A 19,808-nucleotide genomic window follows, 5' to 3' on the forward strand; every position below is an offset into this window, starting at 1 on the left:
GGTTTGGGGAATTAGAATCATGCCTGGCTGCTCTCTGGCTGCGTGACCTTGGGCAGTGAGCTCACCTGTCTGAGCCTTGGTTTCCTGTTGTGTTGAATGGGGATGATCCTGTTTGGTGAGGGAAATCGGAGCCATCCCTGTGTGGGTAAATGTCTGTGCATGAGCTACAACCCACTGATGTGAGGATGTGAGGAACTGGGAGGGCATGAAGTAAAATCAGAGCTGGAGTGGAAGGTCTCGCAGTGGCTGGGATCCTTCTTAGCGGCAGGTGCCAGGGACGTGTTTTATACCTGGAGTGTTTTTCCCTGGCAGGTTGGTGCAGGCCGAGGCTGTGGAGTGGCCTCGGTCCTTGGACCTGGGCGTCTGTGGAGTTGGAGCCCTTCTCCCCGTAGCCTTTGGGTGTTCCTTCCCCTGAAGGCTCTGAGGTGGGCTCAGCTCAGGCCTCTGAGATGCCAGGACCTGTGGGCGAGGATCTGGCTGAGGAGGGGAGTGGCCATGCAGCACTCCATCTGCTGAGTGACCTTGCTCACGTTCCCGCCCCTCTTTGGGTCTCAGTTTCCCCATTTACAGAAAGAGGGTGTTGAGTGAGATGCAGTGCAGCTAGGTTCCCAGGCTGGGAAGGGCAGGCCCCCTTCCTCTGTCCTGACCCCGCGAGGCTCACGCAGCCCTGGGCAGCCCTCTCTGCCTTCTCTGTCTTCAGGTGGAGGTCTCCTGGGTCCTGTATAAGCTCCTGATCAGGAACTTGCTCTTCCATCTGGTCAGCTCACTTCTCCAGCCCGTTTGCTCATTTGCAAAGTGGCAGTAGTCATACAAACTGCCCTGTTGCTAATGGTGCCATCTTCAACGTCATTAACTCGCCCCTCACCATGCCCAGTATTTTGAAGGGTGCAGAGCACTATAGTTGTAGCTCAGTGTTGGGGACAAGTCTGTGGATGGTGAGCTTTCCATAAATCTTTTCCCAATGTGTCTCCCCACTGGGGCCTGTTCTGACTCTGGAGTTGAGGACTGGAGGCGGTTTTCCTCAGGGTCCTCCGTGGCAGCAGGCTGGGGCTTGGGCAGCAGTGTGTGGGCTTGGGGCGCTCGGGAGTGACGGTGCTCACCTGCACCCCCACCTTGGTGGCTGGCAGGGAGGCTGCCATAGGAATGACACTGGAATAAATGTGTGCTTGGCCCTGGGGCTTGTTCAAAAGTGAGAAGAGAAAAGCCCTGGAAAATGGAGCAGTGACGTTGATTGTCCCCCAGTGGGTCCATCGTCGGCCCATGGGGAATGGCTTCCTCCATCCCCCCTCACTCATGTCAGCTCCCCTCCTCTCCCACCCATCCGCCCATCCCTCCCTCCCCTCCATCCTTCCCCTGTTGGGATGGGCCTTCACTGGATGTCAGCTCAGACCAGTGGCCTTTTTTTGTCTGACTTGTCCCCTGCGGTCACCCCAGTGCCTGGAGCAGGCCTGTACATCATAGGTGCTCAGATCATTTCCTGATTGGTCAGAATGTGGTAGATACCCCGTTTGGGATGGATTTGTCTTGCCAGGTCCCAGATTGAGGGCAGGCAGGCGACACCCCTGAGAGCAGCACCCTGATTGGAATGCTGAGTGTGGTGACCCTGTGCTACTCTGGGCACTGCCCCTCGGGCATAGCCACAGACAGACGGTTGGGTTCCTAGCTCTGCCTCGGGGAGCCCAGTGACCTCTGTGCCAGGTGAGGGGAATGGAGGTCTGTCTTATTCTTGCCGGCCCACCCATATGGGCAAGAAGGTGGAGGCCTTTTCTCTAGGATCCTGGATGGTGGCTTTAATAGTGTTAGGATTTATTGGTGCCTGGTGCACAGAGGCTTGTCCCCGTTGCCCACTGATGGAGGGCACAGCTGAAGTTTCCTTTAACACAGAGGCACTGGGCCACAGCTGACCTAGGGGACACTACTGTGCATCTCCCTCCCAGAGGAGTGGCACCCTTCCCATCTCTCTTGGAGCAAAAGCCCTGTGTGACCACGGGGGGCCCATCTCTCTACACTCTTTCCTTCTGGGAACTCCCTGCTCTTCCTCCCCACCTCAGGGCCTTTGTACTGGCTGTTCTTTCTGCCTGGAACACCCTTCACCAGACATCTGCATGCTTCCCTCCCTCCCCTGCCTCCCCTCCTCATGGTTCTGTTTTTCTCCATAACACAGACACCTTCCAACATCCTATAAATTCCTGCTGTCTCACCTGCTAGAATGTCAGCTCTGTGAGGGCTGGGATTCTAGGACCTGTTATTTGCTGGTGCATCCCAGCACCCGCCCCACAAAGGTGCCCATAACTGTGGTCGGCAGTGGTAAGCCACCAGGGCAGGGTGCAGGGACTGTCCCTTTGCCTCTTCCCCATGGGCCTTGCAGGCCCCTCTGAGAGTCCAGGAGAAGCTCACTGCCCACGTCCCAGGGGAGTTTCTGTGTCTCAAGACTCAGCTGAGAGCAGGATCCCTGGCAGCTGGTTTCCCATTTTTACTGCATGCCAGAAACTAGAGCCACAAATAGCTTCCTTCTGGCTGGTGTTTCTGCAACATCCTAACCTTGCCTCCCAGAACTGCTCTGTCCTCAAGGCCCCTGTGCCAGCTTCTGGGTCTCCACTCTCAGGCCAGGCTGCCTGGCATGTTTTTGTTCAGTAGATATTTATTGGATGGTTACTGTGTGCCAGGCACCATGCCAGGCTCTGCGCTATAACAGTGAACGGAACAATTATTTATTGAGGACCAACTGTATTGGGATAAATAGTGTCTCCCCTTACTCCCTCCCAACATCACCAAATTATGTCAACCTGGAATCTGTAAGTGTAACCTTATTTGGAAAGAAGGTCATTGGGTATGTAATTAGTTAAAATGGTGTCATACGGGAGTGTGTGGACCCTGAATCCAGTATGACCAGTGTCTTTTTAAAAAGAGGAAAGGCCTGTAATGAACACACAGACACACAAAGGAGAAAGCCGTGGCCATCTCCCCGAAGATGGGCAGAGATGGGAGGGATGCAGCCACAAGCCAAGGGACCTGGAGCCACCAGGAGCTGAAAGGGGTAGGAAGGACCCTCCCCTGCTGACATGTTGCTTTTGGACTTGAGACTTGTGGGTCTGTGACAGGATGCCCTTCTGTTGTTTTCAGCTCCCCAGTTTGTGGTGATTTGTTAATGGCAGTGCCAGGAAACTAGCACCCCTACTGTGCACCAGGTGCCCTGCTGTTCACAGGGCTTCAGCAGTGACTCAGAACGACGGAGTGCATGTTGAATAGCTATTGTAGGGCACCTCTAGATGCTGAAGAGACCGTGGTGGGGGAGACCACTGGGTCCCTGCCTGCAGGTAGGTGTCCAGTGTGCCCATGTGTCCCTGCCTGGGACAGGCTGGGTGGGGCTGGAACAGACTGTGTCCCCTCGGTGGCAATCACAGCTTCTCCGAGCACCCTGGAGGGGTCTGAGGAGTGTGTATGTGTGCATATGCTGGGGGCTTCTCTCCTGCCTGGCAGCTGAATTTTAATTTGGAGCCTCCCCTACCTTCCACAAGTTCGCGTGTTGGTGCCCATTAGTTCCAAACAAATTCCCAGCACGTGTGGTGTGGACAGCTGGCCTTTTGTATTCTCTGAGGCCCGGGCATAGGTCTGAAGGCTCTGGGCATGTTTCGGCACTCCAGCACCTTAATAAGCCCCTGCCCTCCCCACTCCCAGACATCCCCGCTCCCCAGATCTGACCCAGGCCACTCACTTCACAGAAAATCTGTGGGACCTGTGTTTGTGCAGCCTCAGCCAACCTGGCTGGGGCTGGAGGGGAAGGTGGGATAGGGGCCCCCTGAGAACATTTCAGGTCCATTTCCCCAGAAACGAGGCCTCTGCCCAGCAGGGTAGGGACAGATGCAGATGTGGGGGGCTCTGGCTTCCCCTTGTGTTACAGGCACTCACCTCTACTGGATAGGTTCATTCTTTGAGCCCCTCCTGCATGCCCGGCCCTTTGGTACCTCCAGGCATGCAGCAGGCAGCGGCAGATGGAAACCCTGGCAGTGAGCTTTCTCTTGTGGGTCTGGAAGCCTTAGCAAAGCTGCACAGTGGGTGGGAACAAGGGAACGTGGACTTGGCAGGAATGTGTGGTGCTGTCACATTGGACCCGCAGCCTGTGCGGCCCTCCTGTATGCAGCTGAGTGGCCTTTGCCATGTGCCTCCTCCTGGGCAGGCGTGGCAGAGGGCCATGCTGAAACCACTGGGTACATGTGGGGAACCCCACACTGGACTGTGCATGCGGCTCGGAGTGTGTGGTCCTCCTCTGGTGGGCTTGGTGGCCAGAGTGTTGTGGTTTGTGGCTTCGAAATGCATGGTCTGGTAGGGCCTTGGGTATGCCCTGGTTAGGTCCTGGGTCTCTGGGGTTCAGAAGTGTCCTGTGCCACTGGCTAAGCAAGTTCTTAACCTTGCTGGAGTGTGGTCTTTTCTCCTTGGAGCCCTGAGCTTGCTTACTTGCCTTGTGGAGCACCTGCTGTTTACCAGGCCTTTAAAACATGCTTTCCCCCCAGCAGGCCTGTGAAGCAGGAACTCTCATGTCCCTTCTGCAGCTGGGAAAACTGAGGCTCAGAGCCAAGGGGCCTCCTGTCCGAGGAGGAAAACCCCGTGCCTGTTAGCAGACACTGCCCCCACCCCTCCTCTTTCCTGCTTTCTCCTACCTGCTGTCTGCCTCTGTGGATTTGTCCAGAACAGGATATTTCCCACCAGAGGAATCACACAGTACAGGGGCCTTTTGTGTCTGGTTCCTTTCACTCAGCATCATGTTGTCAAGGTTCCTCCATGGCGGAGCAGGTATCAGGACTTCCTCCCTTTTATGGCTGAACCACACTCCACTGTGTGGATGGACCACATTTTGTTTATCCACTCCTCCGCTGATGGACATTTGCGCTATTTCCCTCTTTTGGTTTTTGTGAATAGTTTGTTATGAACATTTGTATACATGTATTTGTTTGAGTCCCTGTTTTCAAATCTTTTGGGTATGTGCCTAGGAGTAGAATTGCTGGGTCATATGGTAATTCTATGTTTAACTTATTGAGGAACTACCTAACTGCTTCCCTAATTTTTTTTTTTTAGTTTTTAGTTGGCAGTAAACGTGACTGAGGTTGGAAGGATGGAAATTGGGTTTATTAGATAAGCTTGTAGTGAGTCAGGGAGGCACACAATCCCCAGAATCCCCTGGCTTTGGGGATAACCTGCATGTGTGGGTGCTGAGCCAAGGAGCCAGTGGGGTGAGCTCTGGATGGCTGGGCAGTGGGGGCTCATGGGTGGACACCCTGAGTCTTGAGGGAGTGGGAAGCTAGTCAGGCTCAGGTCTTGGCATGAGGAGTGTGGGGCTATAGCCCAGGATTCTCCAGGAATCACCTCCTGGCTTCTGGAGCTTGTATGCCCTGCACACCGCATCTGGCAGGGGCCTGCCATCCCCAGTGGGCATTTAGTTAGGCAAAGGAGGTAAGAATGGTTATGGGTAAATCAGACTTCTCGGCTGCCTTATGCAATGCAAAATCAAACAGCAGTTTGGAAGTCCCCCATGGTGCTTTTGGAGGAGGGGCAGGTAGAGTCACTGTCTCCTTGCTGAAATGCTGCCCTCTTTTCCTTGGAGAGGGGGCAGCTGTTTAAAGCCCAGAGATAGGGTGGAATAGAATTTGCTTGGCCAGGGTCTGCTGGGCTTTGAGATGAGCTGGGACAAGGGGAATTCTGGAACGGGGCCCAGCCCTGGCAGACCCTCCCAAAGCCAGTTTCTTCCCTGGGCTGCAGGAGAAGTGGCACGTTGCCCTTGGGCTCTGACAAGGGCAGCTCTTCCTCCCTTCCACATCAGAGCATCCTTAGCACGGGACTGCAGCTCCTACAGGGACAGTGCTGGGGAGAGTAATAACAGGAGCTCCTGTTCGCTGAGCAGGGCTTATTCCCATGTTCATAAGAATAACAGGGCATGTTCTGTCCTGGTGGCTGGGGAAAGTCCACGTGGGCAGCTTCCTGAGGTTTTGTGCAGATGGGCTCTGGAGTTCTTTGGCTTTTCAGTGTTGGAAGGATTGACGGCACTCAATTAAAGGATTGTTTCCTCCTTCTGTCTCTGGCTGAGTCAGAACTTTGATGGCAGGTGACAGAAACCCTAGTTGGACTGGCAAAGGCAAAACACACAGAAGGCAGGCCTCAGCTCTCTGAAATGAATAAGCAGGCTTGGATTTGCCTTCAGGCATGGCTGTCATCAGGACCTGACTCTGCGCTCCAGCTCTGCCCCCCTGCTTTGGCATCAGCATCCTTCTCCTGCCACATGGGCCTTCATCTGCCCAGCTTAGATGTCCAGCGTAGATCCCTGGCAGAGAGTACCTGTTCCTGACTCCTCCAGCAAAAGCCTGGACTGACTGGCTCTGATGGACTCAGCTTGGGCCACATGCCTATCCCTGAACCAGTCACTGGCCCATGAGGTGCAGGAATCTGACTGGCAAAGCCTTGATCGCTTGAATACTCCTGGAGCCGGGGGAGGGAGGATGGTTTGGGAGAGGAAAGTCAAGTCTATGGTAGCTAGTGGGGGTGAGGAGGGGGTGCAGTTAGAGCCCCCTCTAGGAGTACTCTTCTGATCCCCACAGTCTCAGGTGTCCCTCCCAGCACCCCTCCACATTAGCCCTCCCACAGACAGAGCGTGTGAGAGCCCAAGCCCCCAGCCCTCCCAAGGGACAGCTGTCAGGGGCAGGGCTGGGTGATGAGGGACTTCATGATGAAATTCTGGGGAGCTGGGGTTTGTTCTATGTACCTGATCACATGAGAGGCAGCCCTGGCCATCCCAGCACATGGGAGCCTCCGGGAGCTGGGCCCCTGCACACTCTTGGATTTTCCCCAGCTCCAGGGATGCAGGTGGTGGGCTGGGCCTGACAGTGGGGAGGCCTGGGGAGTGCCAGGCCCTCAATCCGGGTGTGGGCAGAGGAGCCAGTGGTAAAGTATCCTCAGCAGGCAGAAGGCCGAGAGGATTCTGGGAAGCATGGGGCCCCCAGAGGTTTCTGGGCAAAGGCAGCTTCCAACTGTGGGCTCCCTTGTCTCCTTGACTTAGGTTAGGTCCTTTCTTTTTTCTGGGTCTCAGTTTCCCCGTCTGTTAAGACACTGGGCTGTTGTCTTGAGATTCTTTCCAGCCTGGATGTGGGTGGTTCCTCTCCTATGGGAGGCGCTATTTACCTGCCCCTGGGAGCTCTTTGGAGCCCGGCAGGCCCTTGTCCATGTCCATAGCTATTCCCTGGTGTGGCACTTGGCTTGCCAGTACCCCTGCTTCCAACTCTGCTCCTGCAGAGGGTCACTGGGAGGCCAGGCAGGCCTGGCCTTGCCTGGGGTTTCCCTGGGACCTGCGCGTCCTGCCCAAGCTGACCCATCCACCATGCCCAGGACAGCTGTGTACCTCCCCACACCGTGCTTCTCAGGACAGGCCCCCAGCTGCCTGCCTGAGTTGCCAGTGCTTTTGGAGAACTTTGCCCTGGTGACTCAGAAACCCAAGGAGGCCATGGGGTGAGATTGGGTGGCTAAGGGGATTTGGGACCCTTTGGGAACTGGTGGGGGCTGTGCCCACAGAATTGGGGCCCTGTGCCTGCAGGGCAAGGCCATGGTTGGGGTATGGGCACAGCTCTCCTGATGAGGCTCATGTGGCAGCTACCAGCCTGGCCCATGGCTTCCAGGGTCCTCCCCTGTCTGCTGGGTGGGCAGGGGCATGCCAGTGGCCTGGGGAGGGCCGGGAGGACCAGCAGGCTGGCAGTTCCCCCCAGAACCAGGCACAGCTGCAGGCCCCACCAGGGTCCCTGGGGTGCTGCTGCCCCGTGGCTGACTTTATTTTCTTTTCTGGTTTTCTCTTAGGTGCCTGTGACAGGGTGGCCTGAAAGCAGATGACAAGGACTGGCTTTTAACTTCAGTGGCCATTGAGAAGGAGCTTACCACGGACCCAAAGCCCCCAGACACCCACTGCCATGTCGGGATCCACACAGCCTGTAGCACAGACGTGGAGGGCCACGGAGCCCCGCTACCCGCCCCATGGCATTTCCTACCCTGTGCAGATTGCCCGGCCCCACACGGTAAGGGGTGCTCTTTGAGCCCTTCCCTGTCACCAAGTCCCTGCCCCATCCTTCTCTCCCCAAAGCTTGGGCTGGTGTGGCTCTGGTGGTGTCCAGCCAGGGCTCGCTGTGACCCCTGAGGGCGGGTCAGGTGCCTTGGCAGAGACCACTGGTATCTGAGACCTTCCCAGGCCTCAGGACATCTGCAAACCTCAGTTCCCTGATGGAGACGGGGCCCGGCTGAGCTGCGGTCTCTACCTCTCAGAGCTGACAGTGGAATTTGTGTGCAGATGTGTAGTGCCTGCTGTATGCACTTGACTCACAGCCAAGCCTCACCCGAGCTCCTCTGTGCTTCAGATTCCGGTGCCTTCCTGTGGGCCATTGCTCAAAGCCCCTCTGCTTCTCGAGTGCCAGCCTGGAGTCTGCCCACTGTGGTGATGCTTATGGTCCTGAGACCGTGAGACCCAGCATAGGCCATGGCTCTGAAGCCCTGACTGGGGGCCTGGAGTGTTGGTTCTGCTCACCAAGGAGCCTTGTGGGGGGATGGCCTGCCCACTGGGAAGCAGCATGCTCTCGGCGTGCCTCCCTGTCACCTGTGTGCCCTCAGTCTGCCCCACTCTGTCCGCCTCCTAGCAGGGGCTGCATTTTCTACCTTCACCTCTAGCTGCATCGTGTGGCCCTCAGGAGGGCCTTAGATTCTGCTCTGTTGGTATTTACTGGTTACTTACTGTATACCATGTCCTTGGGTGCTTGCCAGAGGGCCCTCGGGGTCCTAGGCCACCCCTCTTTAGCCTCCTGACTGCTCAGCACAGGGACGTGAGGCCTTGCTGTCACAGCTGGGCTAGAAGCTGACCCTGCTGTCCTGTGTGTGCGTGTGTGTCCTGCTTGGCCCGTATGGGCTCTCCTTACAAGGCACTGAGAGGAAATGGCACGGGATTGTGTTTCCATCCTTGAGCCAGATGATTTTGCAGGTGAACCTGCTGGCCCATGTGGGGGTGTCCTACACACTGTGACCTCTTGAGGATTTGGGTTTCCAGGGTGCTTTGCAGAGGCGTTGTGCTGAGCAGGAGCACTGTGGGACCCTGTCATGAGAACTTCCCCTGGAGCCTTGGGAGTCTCACCAGCACCCCAGCGAGAGATCTTATGTTATCACCCCACATTGCAGCTGAGGGGACCGAGGCTCAGGGCACATCACTGGGAGGAGGCAGTATGCTTCAGCTTCAGGGTTCTGAGGCCCCGTCAGGGATGCCTCTATTTATTGGGCACCTACTGTGTGCCCAGAGCTGGGGAATATGCTCCTGGGGTGAATCATTGTTACGTTTTGTCACCATCTTTATCGTGACTACCAGTAACAGTAACCAAATAAAACTTACTTACTGAGCGTCGACGACACGGCACATGTCTTGCTCAGAGCCCTGTGTGTCTAGTTAGGCTTGCTCCACTTATTTACCCAGAGTTGGGGCTCTTATGCCCTCTGTTTCATAGGTGGGGAACATGTTGCGGGGGAGGAAATGGGACCGCTTGCCTAACTCTCTGAGCCTGTTTTTCATTCATAAAATGGGGTGATAAGAGCTCCCGTCTCCTAGATTCTCATGGGGAGTAAATGTGCTGATTTAATGTCTGTGGCACACCTCATCCGATTTGTCCATTTGCTGTTGTTACTGTTATGTCACTGTTACTGTGGCTGCCTGGGGGGGCTGCCTCCCTTGGGGGCCACTGGCAGATGCCTCTGGCTTCTCCCTTTCTTGGCCCCTCCTCTGCGTTCCCACCCTTCTCCCACCCACCCCCTTCCCTGCGGGCCCAGCCTAAGGGACTCCTCCTGCTCCTATAAGCCCCACCCTCCCACTTCATTCCTGCCATTTGCCCCAGCCGGGCCCTCTCCTAGTCTTTTGGGATCATCAGCTGACCCCAGACATCTCCTGCTCTTTTTCCACTGGGCTGTCAGTGACATAGGATGTGACCGGACAGGACCAGGCAGGCAGGAGGCTAGGCTAGGGGTGAGTTGGAGCCTGGGGCAGCTAGGGGGTGGGTGTCACAATCCTGTGTGATGGCAGCCATGGGTCCCAATCTCGGAGCAGCCTGCCTCATGCTGGGGCAGCCCAGCTGGGGACCCCTACTTGTCACCTGAAAGGCAAGAGCAAGGATTCTGGGTACCCTGGGTGTGTAATTGGAGGTCCCTCCCTGGCAGCCCCCTTCCCCCAGCCCATTCTGCAGGCAGGGTTTGTGACATGATGCCCTTTTCTGAGTCTTTGGAAGACAGAGGGCAGAGGAAAGGTGCAACTGAGGCATGGAAAGACAAATGCCCCGTTCAAGGGCCAGGTGGGATCCTGGGTGTCCCAGCTCCTTGCACAGTAGCTGAGGCAGGGTGCTGGGATGCAGGGGAGGGGCCTGGATGCAGTGACCGGTGCCCTTCCTGGGACCCCACTCTCTCCCATGCACTCTCCCACGCACTGTCTCCTGCACTGTCTCCCACACTCTCTCTCCCACGCCCTCCTGCTCCAGGGCTGGCAGGGTGGTTGTTTCAAGGCACTCTGGGCACAGAGCTGCTTTGATGGGCAGTCTCCCAGAGCTCAGAAGAACCTCCAGATGTGGCTTTGAATCCCTGTTCTTCCCGATTTGCTGAGTGACACTGGGCTGCTCATGAAGCTCTGTGGGCAGCCTCAGTTTTCTCGTCTGCAGTATGGGCATTGTGGCCTGAGCATCAGGGGCAAATGTGGTGTGCAGAGGTCTTGCACAGTGCCAAGGCCGACTCAGCATGCATTGAGACCAAGTAGTGATGGCGGTGATTTGATGTCCCCACTGTTACTGTGGCAACAGCGTTAGCTGGTAGTGCGCTTTGATGTATAGTCCGCAGGGCCTGCTTCGAGCTTGCCCTCTGGAGGAAGGGCAGACCTCTGTAATTTTTCAGGCTTTTGGTGCCAAGTCATGACTACCCAGCACTGCTGCTGTTTTAACGCAAGAACAGCTCAGCCATGACGTCAAGGAATGTCCGTGGCCTTGTGCCAAGCCTGGCTTTGGCCTTGGGCCCTGTTTGCTGACTCTTGCCCTAGATTAGTGCTTATCAAACTCTCTGTGGGAAGGACCTGTCTGATGAATTTCCAATTTGTCACTAACCGATATGTAGCCCTCCTGCACGTGACCCAGTTTACGGGGACAGCCGAGGCTGAGGCCAGCATGCCAGCCATGCTCTCGGATTCCTCGGTCGCATCATTGAGCTCCAAAGGGCCTGCAGTGTAGCGGGCCTCATGGGGAGCAGCCCTGCCCTGAGCCAGGGTTCACTCAGCAAGCCTGGGTTAAGGGAGCAGGGAACTGCCTGGGCCAGAGGGGAACAGGGCACATGAGGGGGAGCAGGCAGGTCGGACTGCTGGAGCCTTGGCCTATATCTTAAATGCTGCCTGGGGTGGTCTCTCCCTCAGCTTTGTAGCCCCTCCTCTGTCTCAGTTCTTGGTACCTTGGGGACAGCTCCAGGGGGTGGTTTGGGAGCATCACTCATTCATTCACTCAGCAAACACTTGTTAGGCATCTCCTGTGCCAGTGCTCTTAGGCCCTGGGAGTGGAGCTGTGAAGAGGAGTGTCCCTGCCTCAGGCAGATGATGTTCTCGTTGGGGAACAAAGAGCAGGGAGGGATGGCTGAGGCTGAGGAGTCCTCACTGAAGTTGGGGGTCAAGGAAGGAGTCCTCACTCAGAGGCAGACATTGGAGCTGAAACCTGAAGGGAGCTAGAGGGACAGGCGTATGGAAATCTGGCTAAATAATGTTCCAGGTAGAGGTAACAGCATGTACAAAAGTCCTGAGGTGGGAGCTGTCTTGACCATAGCCACTGCCACTCCACGCTCATGTGACTACAATAGCCCCCCTTGGGGTCTCCCCAATTCTTGCCTTCCTGTAGAGAGCCTCCAGGCACCCATGGGGGTCCCTGGACCCAGCCCTGGAGACTGGCTTCAGGCCCTAGGGTGGAGGTTAGTGTGGACACTGCAGAATGGCCCCCAAGATGCTCCTTGAAAGGACTTTACCGACAAGCTATCCTGCTTGGCTTCTCAACCGGGAAACTGAGGCCAGAGAGTTTGTGCAGTGACCTCCTCACTCTCCCATTGGACCACACATACCACAGGCCTCTTCCTGCCTCTGTTGCAGTCCCAGGCACCTGCATGCTGAGGCCAGCTCCTGAGGGTTGGATTGCCTGCTTCTCTGTGGGTTTGCTCATTTTGCTTTTGTGCAAAAGAGCCGAGTGGAGAGAATTTTCCTTCTGGCAGACTGCAAGCCCTGCTGATTTCCTCTCACACCTCTGTGTGTGTGCATGGGAGATCTTTGCCTGGCAGCCTTGCCAACATGATCCCAGAGGCCTGCTCTCCCTCCCTTGAGTCCTTTCTTCTCCCCCGCCCCTCCTATTTTGCAAGCACCTGGTGCCTTGTGCTAGACATTACAGGGTGTGGGGGATGGCTGAGCCCTTCTCTGCCTTCTAGAATCTGCCACCAGCCTTGGGGGAAAACCTAGAAGTGTGAAGGGGATCAGTGGTAGGAGGCACAGGGGCCTCCTTCCCTCTGCATCAGGCTCCCATGTTGAAGACGAGGAAACTGAGGCTCAGAGGGTTGAGTGATGGACAGGCACCCCCAGTCTGAGATCTCGCAGCCTTTGGTCCCCACAGTGGGCTGCCCAGGGAGGTCCTTCCCTCAACATGTCTAGCCTCTGAGATTGACTGGGTCCCTACAGATTCCAGTTACTCATCCTCACTAGCCCCTGGCCTCTTTATACTTGCTTTGGAGGGTCTGAAACACATACATCCCCAACACACTTACCTGGGGCCATCTCATTCTCTGTAGGAATAACTACTTAAAAAAAAGAAGCCAGAAAGTGACAGAATGACTAGATTTTTATGAAAAATTGGAAGAATTAAGAAAGGTGCCAAGAATAAAATGAATCACCTACAGTCCCATTCTGTCCTAAGCCTTACCAGTCTTAGATATCACTAATTGATTGCCACTCACAGTATAACTGAGTGTTCTAGGCAGACAGAACTAATTGATTTGAATTGATACGTGAAGCTGATCTTGTTTACTCATTTGAAAGACTTATTTCTGTCTCTTTTTAAAGAACTTTTTACTGTGTCTCAAGTCAGTGTAGTTAATAATCTGGGTATATCTAAATTGTTAATGTTTTTAAGTTTTTCCCAGAAGATAATAGATAATGGATGGCATTTTACTGAGGAAGGAGGGTTTTGCCTGAAGCTTTTCCTTCTGACTTTGATCTGTGCTTATGTATTTGACACACAAGTGTGGGTTTTCCTTTTATAAGATGGGGGAATCTCCAGTTGGCACTATTTTGGAACCTGGTCTTCAAACCTCACAGTGCCGCTCACCCCTCCCCTGGTGTGTGGTGCTGGGCCTTGCTGTCTCACGCAGATACCTGTTCACTTTAGTGCCCTTGGTAGACGTGTAGGCGGTACCTCTTTCCAGTCGTCTCTGCTGACAGGCAGGCTTGGGTGCCTCACTGGGAGAAGGGTGTAATCACAGAGGCTGCATGTGCAAGCGTGGCTGTGAGTGAGGGTCCAGGCACCAGGCCCACATCGCTCTGGGCCACTGCTCATTGGAGACTGGCTCAAGGAGTGCTACCTGCGAGGCAGGGCGGGTGGGTGTGCCTCGCTGCTTCCGTGACGTGACTACAGACGGGCTGTGCTGCCCTGTGTTGGTGGCACTCATTTCTCCACGCTCTTGCTGCAGGATGTCGGGCTGCTCGAGTACCAGCACCACCCCCGTGACTACACCTCACACCTGTCTCCCAGCTCCATCATCCAGCCCCAGAGGAGGAGGCCTTCACTGCTGTCTGAATTCCAGCCCGGGAATGAAAGGTGAGGATTGGCTTTCATGCCTGCTGCTCAGAACCGTGGAGGCCTTTCCCAGATGGGGAGACAGAAGCCCATTCTGGAGCAGAGCTGCAGGTCGAGTTACACAGTACGGGGTTGGGGGTTGGGCTGGGCTGTGTGTTTGCCCTTGTCCTGGTGCAGCTGTGACTCGGGGCAAGATCGGGAAGGGCAGGGAAGAGCCACATGGCTCTTAGACTTCCCTTCATGGTCCTTCAGTGTCACTGGGTATGTGGCCCAGGCAGGGGGGCGTGACAGCCAAGATGTGGGGGTGCAGGACCGGGTCACTAGTTGAGAGGGACATGTCTCCTCCTTCATGGGAACTGTGGGTGACTTTTGAGTTTGGAGGGACACGCTATGGCTTCCACTCTAAGTTCCTTTGGGCTGTGTGGAGCCATTGTGGGAGCCAGGGGGGAGCCCTGAGGATGGGCTGGCCCAGAGGCCCGTCCCATTGGCTCCTCCTCTGTCACCCTGCTGGGGCTGTGAGGTTGAGGGTGGCCGGTGTTTACTCACTGGGGCTGGAATTCCAGAGACCAGCCCTGAGCCCTTTGCAGTGCCATGTTTCCCTGGAGACATCCCAGGGCCACAGCAGGGAGGCCGTGCCCCCAGGTGGGCTTGAGCAGGCCGCAGCACCAGGGGCGATGAGGAGGCCCAGCTCAGCGTGCCCTCGGCACCCTGTGTGAGTGTCCTGGGGCTGCCATAACAAGACATTTATCGTCTCACAGTTCTGGAGGGCAGACGTCTGGAATCAAGACACTAGCAAGGCCGTGTTCCCTCCGAAGGCTCTGGGGAAGGCTGTGTTCTTTGCCTCTTGCAGCTTCCGGAAACCCTAGGCCTCTTGGCTTGTGGCTGCATCACTCCCATTTCTGCCCCTGTCTCCCACGGGCTGTCCCCTCTGTCTGAGTGTCCTCTGCTTTTAGGACGCCCACCACTGGATTCAGAGCCCAACTTAACCCAGCACTATCTCTTCTCAGCTTAATTGCATCTGCAAAGACCCTGTCTCCCAATAAGGTCATTTTCTGAGGTTCTGAGTGGACATAAATTTTGAGGGGGACACTCTTTCACCCACCACAGTGCATTTTTCATGTTAGAGTGAAAAAACCACATGCTTCCTGCAGGCCCCCTGTGATTGTGCAGCTGCTAGCTCTGAGATGGGCAGAGAAGAGCTGGAGGACCCTTGGGAGAGGAGAGCTTGGGGGCAGGGCCTTGCCCTCCTGGCGAAGCCCACGCAGCAGTCATGCATTTGTTTAGCCTACATGCGCTGATGGAGCACCTGCTGTGTGCCAGGCACTGGGATAAAGGAGGGAACAAGACAGATGAGCATCCTTCCCTCAGGGAGCAGACCTTCTGGGGTAGGGGAGGAACCAGCAAACATACATGAACCAACTAGCAAACCTTCAGTGTTGCAAAGAAGAGAAGAATGGGTGGACAGCAGGGTGTGGTGGGTGGGCAGTAGACCACTGTCAGGAGGAGGAGCTGTGTGCACTGAGACAGGAAGAAGTGGTGTGTGTGTCCAGCCAGGTCCCTAGGAAGTGCCAAGGCCCTGCAGCAGAATGCAGTGGGAGAGGTGAGCAAGGGCTAGACCGGCAGGGTCTGGATGGGACGGGAGTGAGTTTGGGTTCTATTCTGAGTTTATTGGAAAATGTGTCAACTTGAAAAGCCAGGTAGGGAGCAGTAGCTGTAGGTCCTGGCTCCTCTGAGCTTTCTTGGGCAAGGCCATGTCCTCCCTGGGCCGGTTTCCTTCTCTGCAAATTAGGGAGTAGGGTGAAGGAGAGCCCATCAGGAGTGATTAGTTGGATAGCTCCTATCTCTGCACCAGGTGGCCAGGACAAGTTGAGGAGGAGGTAAGGCCTGGTTTAGCAGCAAGAGTTCTGTGATCAGCTAGTGATGTCTGCCCCTGGCGGGTGATGGGCCTGTAGCATCCTGGGTGTTATCAAGATTCTGCATTTCTACCAGTTCCAGGTGGGCTGATGCTACTGGTCTGTGGGCCACAATCATGGTGAGGGAGTGGAGAGCCACCTTTTCCTATAAATGTCATGAATGTAGACTTGAAGGAAGGCAGGTCTGTGTTTGAGTCCTGCCTTGCTGAGTGCCCTTGCACAGGTGGGCACCCCCACCTGGGGATGAAGAAGGTGCAGTGCACAGCACGTGCTGAGCAGGCATGATGCATGTGACCTTCCTCCCGCAGGTCCCAGGAGCTTCACCTGCGGCCTGAGTCCCACTCGTACCTGCCCGAGCTGGGCAAGTCAGAGATGGAGTTCATTGAGAGTAAGCGCCCTCGCCTGGAGCTGCTGTCTGACCCGCTGCTGCGGCCCTCACCCCTGCTGGCCGCCGGCCCACCCGGGGGCTCTGAGGACTTGTCCAAGGTGGGGTCTGGCCCCCAGCTGGGGCCCCATTGAGTATCTGTCGCAGTTGGACTGGGTGTGAGGGAAATGGGAAGGTAGGCTGTGCTGGGGGCACAGCCTGTGCACAGACTGGGATGTAGAGCAGAGCACAGAGTGTGCATGGGTAGCGAGAGGAGAGCCAGGCATGAGGTTGGCTCTGCGGGGCACTTCTTGGCTGGAGAGGGACATCTCCCCTCAGTGTGTCCAGCCTGTGGGGCTGCCATGTCCTCAAGGCCCCAGAAGGCTCTTCCATGTCACTCCTCTTTAAAACACAAAGTTGAACTAAGAGGTTGGGGGAGAATGTGCATAGGTTAAGTACCTTCAGTTTGCAGTTGTGGGACGTCTCCCTGCTGCTTTGGTGACCTTAGGACAGTGGAGGCTGTAAGCTTATTTGGCCTCCATTTCACATGGAGGAAGCTGATGGGGGCTGTCGTTGAGGATCACAGCCAGCGGCCCACATGCGTCAGACACCAGGGTCACCGGCTGCCTCTGAACCTGTTATTTCACTGTCATGCCTGGGGTAGGGCTGGGACTGTGGCCAGGTGACATGTTCACCCATGGCCGGCTGCATGATGGATGTCACTCCACATGTGCTGAGCAGTTCCATTAGGCTTCTTCACAGCCACGGGGGCACACATTAGCTCATTAGTGGCCTCCCAGCTGCTGGGTGATGTCAGCACTCGTCTTCCTGCAGCACCAGGGGAGTGGATGGGTGGGAGGGGACTGAGAACCAGGCCAGGGCAGGGAAGTGGCCCACTTGGGCCTGCAGGGTCCTCTTCTATGCCTGATGCCAGATGGGACTAAAGGTGGGTCTTTTGTTGGGAGGCTGGTACAGAAGGGGCATTCCCGGGGTGGCAGTTGTGATGATGACAGGTTAACATTAAGTGAGTGTTGACTATGTGGCGGTGCCATGCCAGGCGTCAGTGTCCTTCCCTGTCCTTCCCAGCCCAATAAAGGCCCATCTCTGATTCCCTTGTAGAGGGGGCGTCAGGCTGACAGAGTGGTAGCCATTTGCCCATAGCCCCTGGGGAGCGGGAGTGGCAGGGAAGCCCAGACAGCCAGGTCTGCCACCCAACCCTGCCCAGCAGGCTGCCGGCTTCCCCTCTGGTCCTGAGTGGCCGCCCCTCTTCCCTGTGCTGGCCAGCTCCTGACAGTACCTGAGTCTGTCTCCTTTCCTGACTGCTCAGCCTCCTGGGAGGGGTGTTGCCATTGGAGAAGCTGGTTCCTGAAGTGGGTCTTGGACTGATGGGGGTGGGGGTGTGGAGGGAGGTGAAGGAAGCTCAGGACCATGCCACCGAGGCTGATTTCCTTCATAGGGGCCAGAAGCTCCAGTGGGCCATGCCCCGGGAGTGTGTCCAGTTCTGCTCCAAGAACAGGCTGATGGCTGTCTCTGGCCAGCCCCCACTGGGCTTCTGCTGCCTGCCCAGACTAGCTCCTGGCCTGAGGGTTCTTCTGAGGGTGTCCATGCCTCTCGGTGCTCTGTGCTCCTGTCTGCTGTCCCTCTGCTCCTCACAGCCCCTTGGGGTGCTCCCTCTCCCTCTGTGGATCTTTCTCAGTCTCCTTGTCTGTGTGTGTGTGTGTGTGTGTGTGTGTGTGTATGTCTCTGACTGGGTATGTGTGTATGTCTATGTCTGTCTGTGTGTCTTTTTCTCCTCTTTCTGGACCCTGGGGTTGGGGGAGTGATGGGGGCCCAGAGTGGGGCCTGGCAGGACCAGCTACTATAATTGCTCCAGGCTGCTGAGAGCATTTGGAAAGTTTGAGCAAACTTTGGGCGAGGAAAGAAGCCAGGGGAGAAACACAACTCTGAAACTGTTCAGATGCTCTTTGCCTCTGCTGTGTGGAATTCAGCTGTATGCATGAGACAGGAATTCCATGGGATTTTTTTTTTTACAGTCCCCCCCGACTTCCCCTGCCTCAGCTGTGTTCCTTTTTTATATAAAAATGTTCTGTTTTATAATGTGCTTCCCTGCCCTGGAGCCTCTGGAATCCTGTGGTATCAGAGGCTTCCTTTGGAATTCACCAAACTTTGTTTTAGGGGATGTTAGAATCATCATAAACAGAACCATTTCTGAAAGTCCCTTTGTCTATTCTGGCTATTAGCTGAAAGGGACAGAAAACCCATGTCAAACGGACTGAAGCAGAGTTGTGGCTCATGTAACTGAAATCTAGGTTTACTGACTTCAGGCACGGCTTGATCAGGTGACGTGTCACCAGGTCCCTGTCTCTGTCCATCTCTTGACTGCCATCCTCCACGTGGTCTTGGTGTGTTCTCATGAAAGCAGTTTGAGACTCTAGCCCTTTGTCTTCCCACGTTCAAGGCCAGCAAAAAGAGAGCATTCCCTCTCCATGTTTCCATTCCAAAGTTGTTTTCCTCCTTGCCTTTGACTAGGGCCCATGCCCACCCCCCAAAATTTGACAGGAGTGCAGACTGTGAGTGCCTGAGGCTGGATGCTCCTTCCTGAAGCTGTGGGGAAGGGGGTGTGCTGGGGGGCTTCCAGTCTTGAGCCTTTGCTGTCTCCATCCCTTTGATTTTGCATAATGGTTTTCCTGTTGTACGTTGGCCTGAATTTTACACCATGGGCATCTGATGGGGAAACGGTGCCAGTGGCTACCTGGCAACTGGTCGGAGTATTGGTTTTTTGTTGTACTGTAGCTTTGGGCTGAAATGAAGGCCTGCAGCCATCAGAACTGTCTGGAGCCCAATAGCCAGGCACCCTTGGTCCCATTCCTGGAAGACACAGCACCAGAGAAAGCACTCTTTGCCCCCAGGGTGTGGAGTTTTTTAACTTGAGGTGGAATTCATGTAAAATGAAATTAACCATGTTAAAGTGAACAGTTCATTGCTGTTTTGTACATTCACTGTATGGCGAATCCACCACCTCCACTAGTTTCCAGGATGTTTTCATTCTCCAAGTGCAAACCCCGTGCTATGGAGGTCACTCCCTAGCCCCCTTGATGGCCTCTGGCCACCACCAATCTTGTGTGTCCCCCTGTGGATTTATCTGTTGTGGGCGTTTCATATAAATGGGATTACACGACGTGGCCTCCTGTGTCTGGCTTCTTGCACTCAGCATTGTGTCCTCAGCTTCGTCTGCCTTGTGGCAATTGTCAGGGCTTCGTTCCTTTTTATAGCTGAGTCATATTCCACCAGATGGATAGACCACAATTTATTTATCCATCCAGCCATAGATGGGCCCACTTGTGCATTTCTGGTGAGAATAAAAGCTAAGCCCGAACCTTAAGGAAGAACCCATTGGAGATGGCTTTTACCCAGAATTTAAGGAAAATTTCCAGCAACTTTTCCAAAGGTTCCTAGCAGTTGCCACCTTCCTCCAACCCTTGTGCTGCCCCTGCCAGCTTTGGGGAAAGAAGCTTCTTTTTGCTAATATTGCTTTTGAGAATTATTCCCAAATTGGTCTCACAGTTTTTGAAGTGTCTTGGCCCCCTGAGCCTATCTGTCCACAGCCCTTGTTTCTATTCTGTTCTTGTTCTTATCTCCCTTCTCGATCCCCTGCCTGAACAACGTGGAGGCCACCATGAG

General features: G+C 55.3%; 1 protein-coding gene across 25 annotated transcripts in view; it reads left to right on the forward strand.

The window, feature by feature from the left end:
• Positions 1–19,808, forward strand: part of NCOR2 (nuclear receptor corepressor 2) — a 200,756-nt gene that overhangs the window by 53,141 nt on the left and 127,807 nt on the right. For all 25 annotated transcript variants that reach the window (XR_008993700.1, XM_036921780.2, XM_057491719.1 and 22 more), the window contains 3 exons: positions 7,834–8,048; positions 13,744–13,871; positions 16,072–16,249. Coding sequence is in view for 24 of the 25 variants with exons in the window: in XM_036921780.2 (XP_036777675.2) it covers positions 7,944–8,048; positions 13,744–13,871; positions 16,072–16,249 (411 nt within the window). In the remaining variant the exon portion in view is untranslated. The remainder of the gene's footprint in view (positions 1–7,833; positions 8,049–13,743; positions 13,872–16,071; positions 16,250–19,808) is intronic.

The sequence above is a fragment of the Manis pentadactyla genome, chromosome 14 (genome assembly GCF_030020395.1).
Source record: "Manis pentadactyla isolate mManPen7 chromosome 14, mManPen7.hap1, whole genome shotgun sequence".
In the NCBI taxonomy this organism is placed as follows: Eukaryota; Metazoa; Chordata; class Mammalia; order Pholidota; family Manidae; genus Manis; species Manis pentadactyla.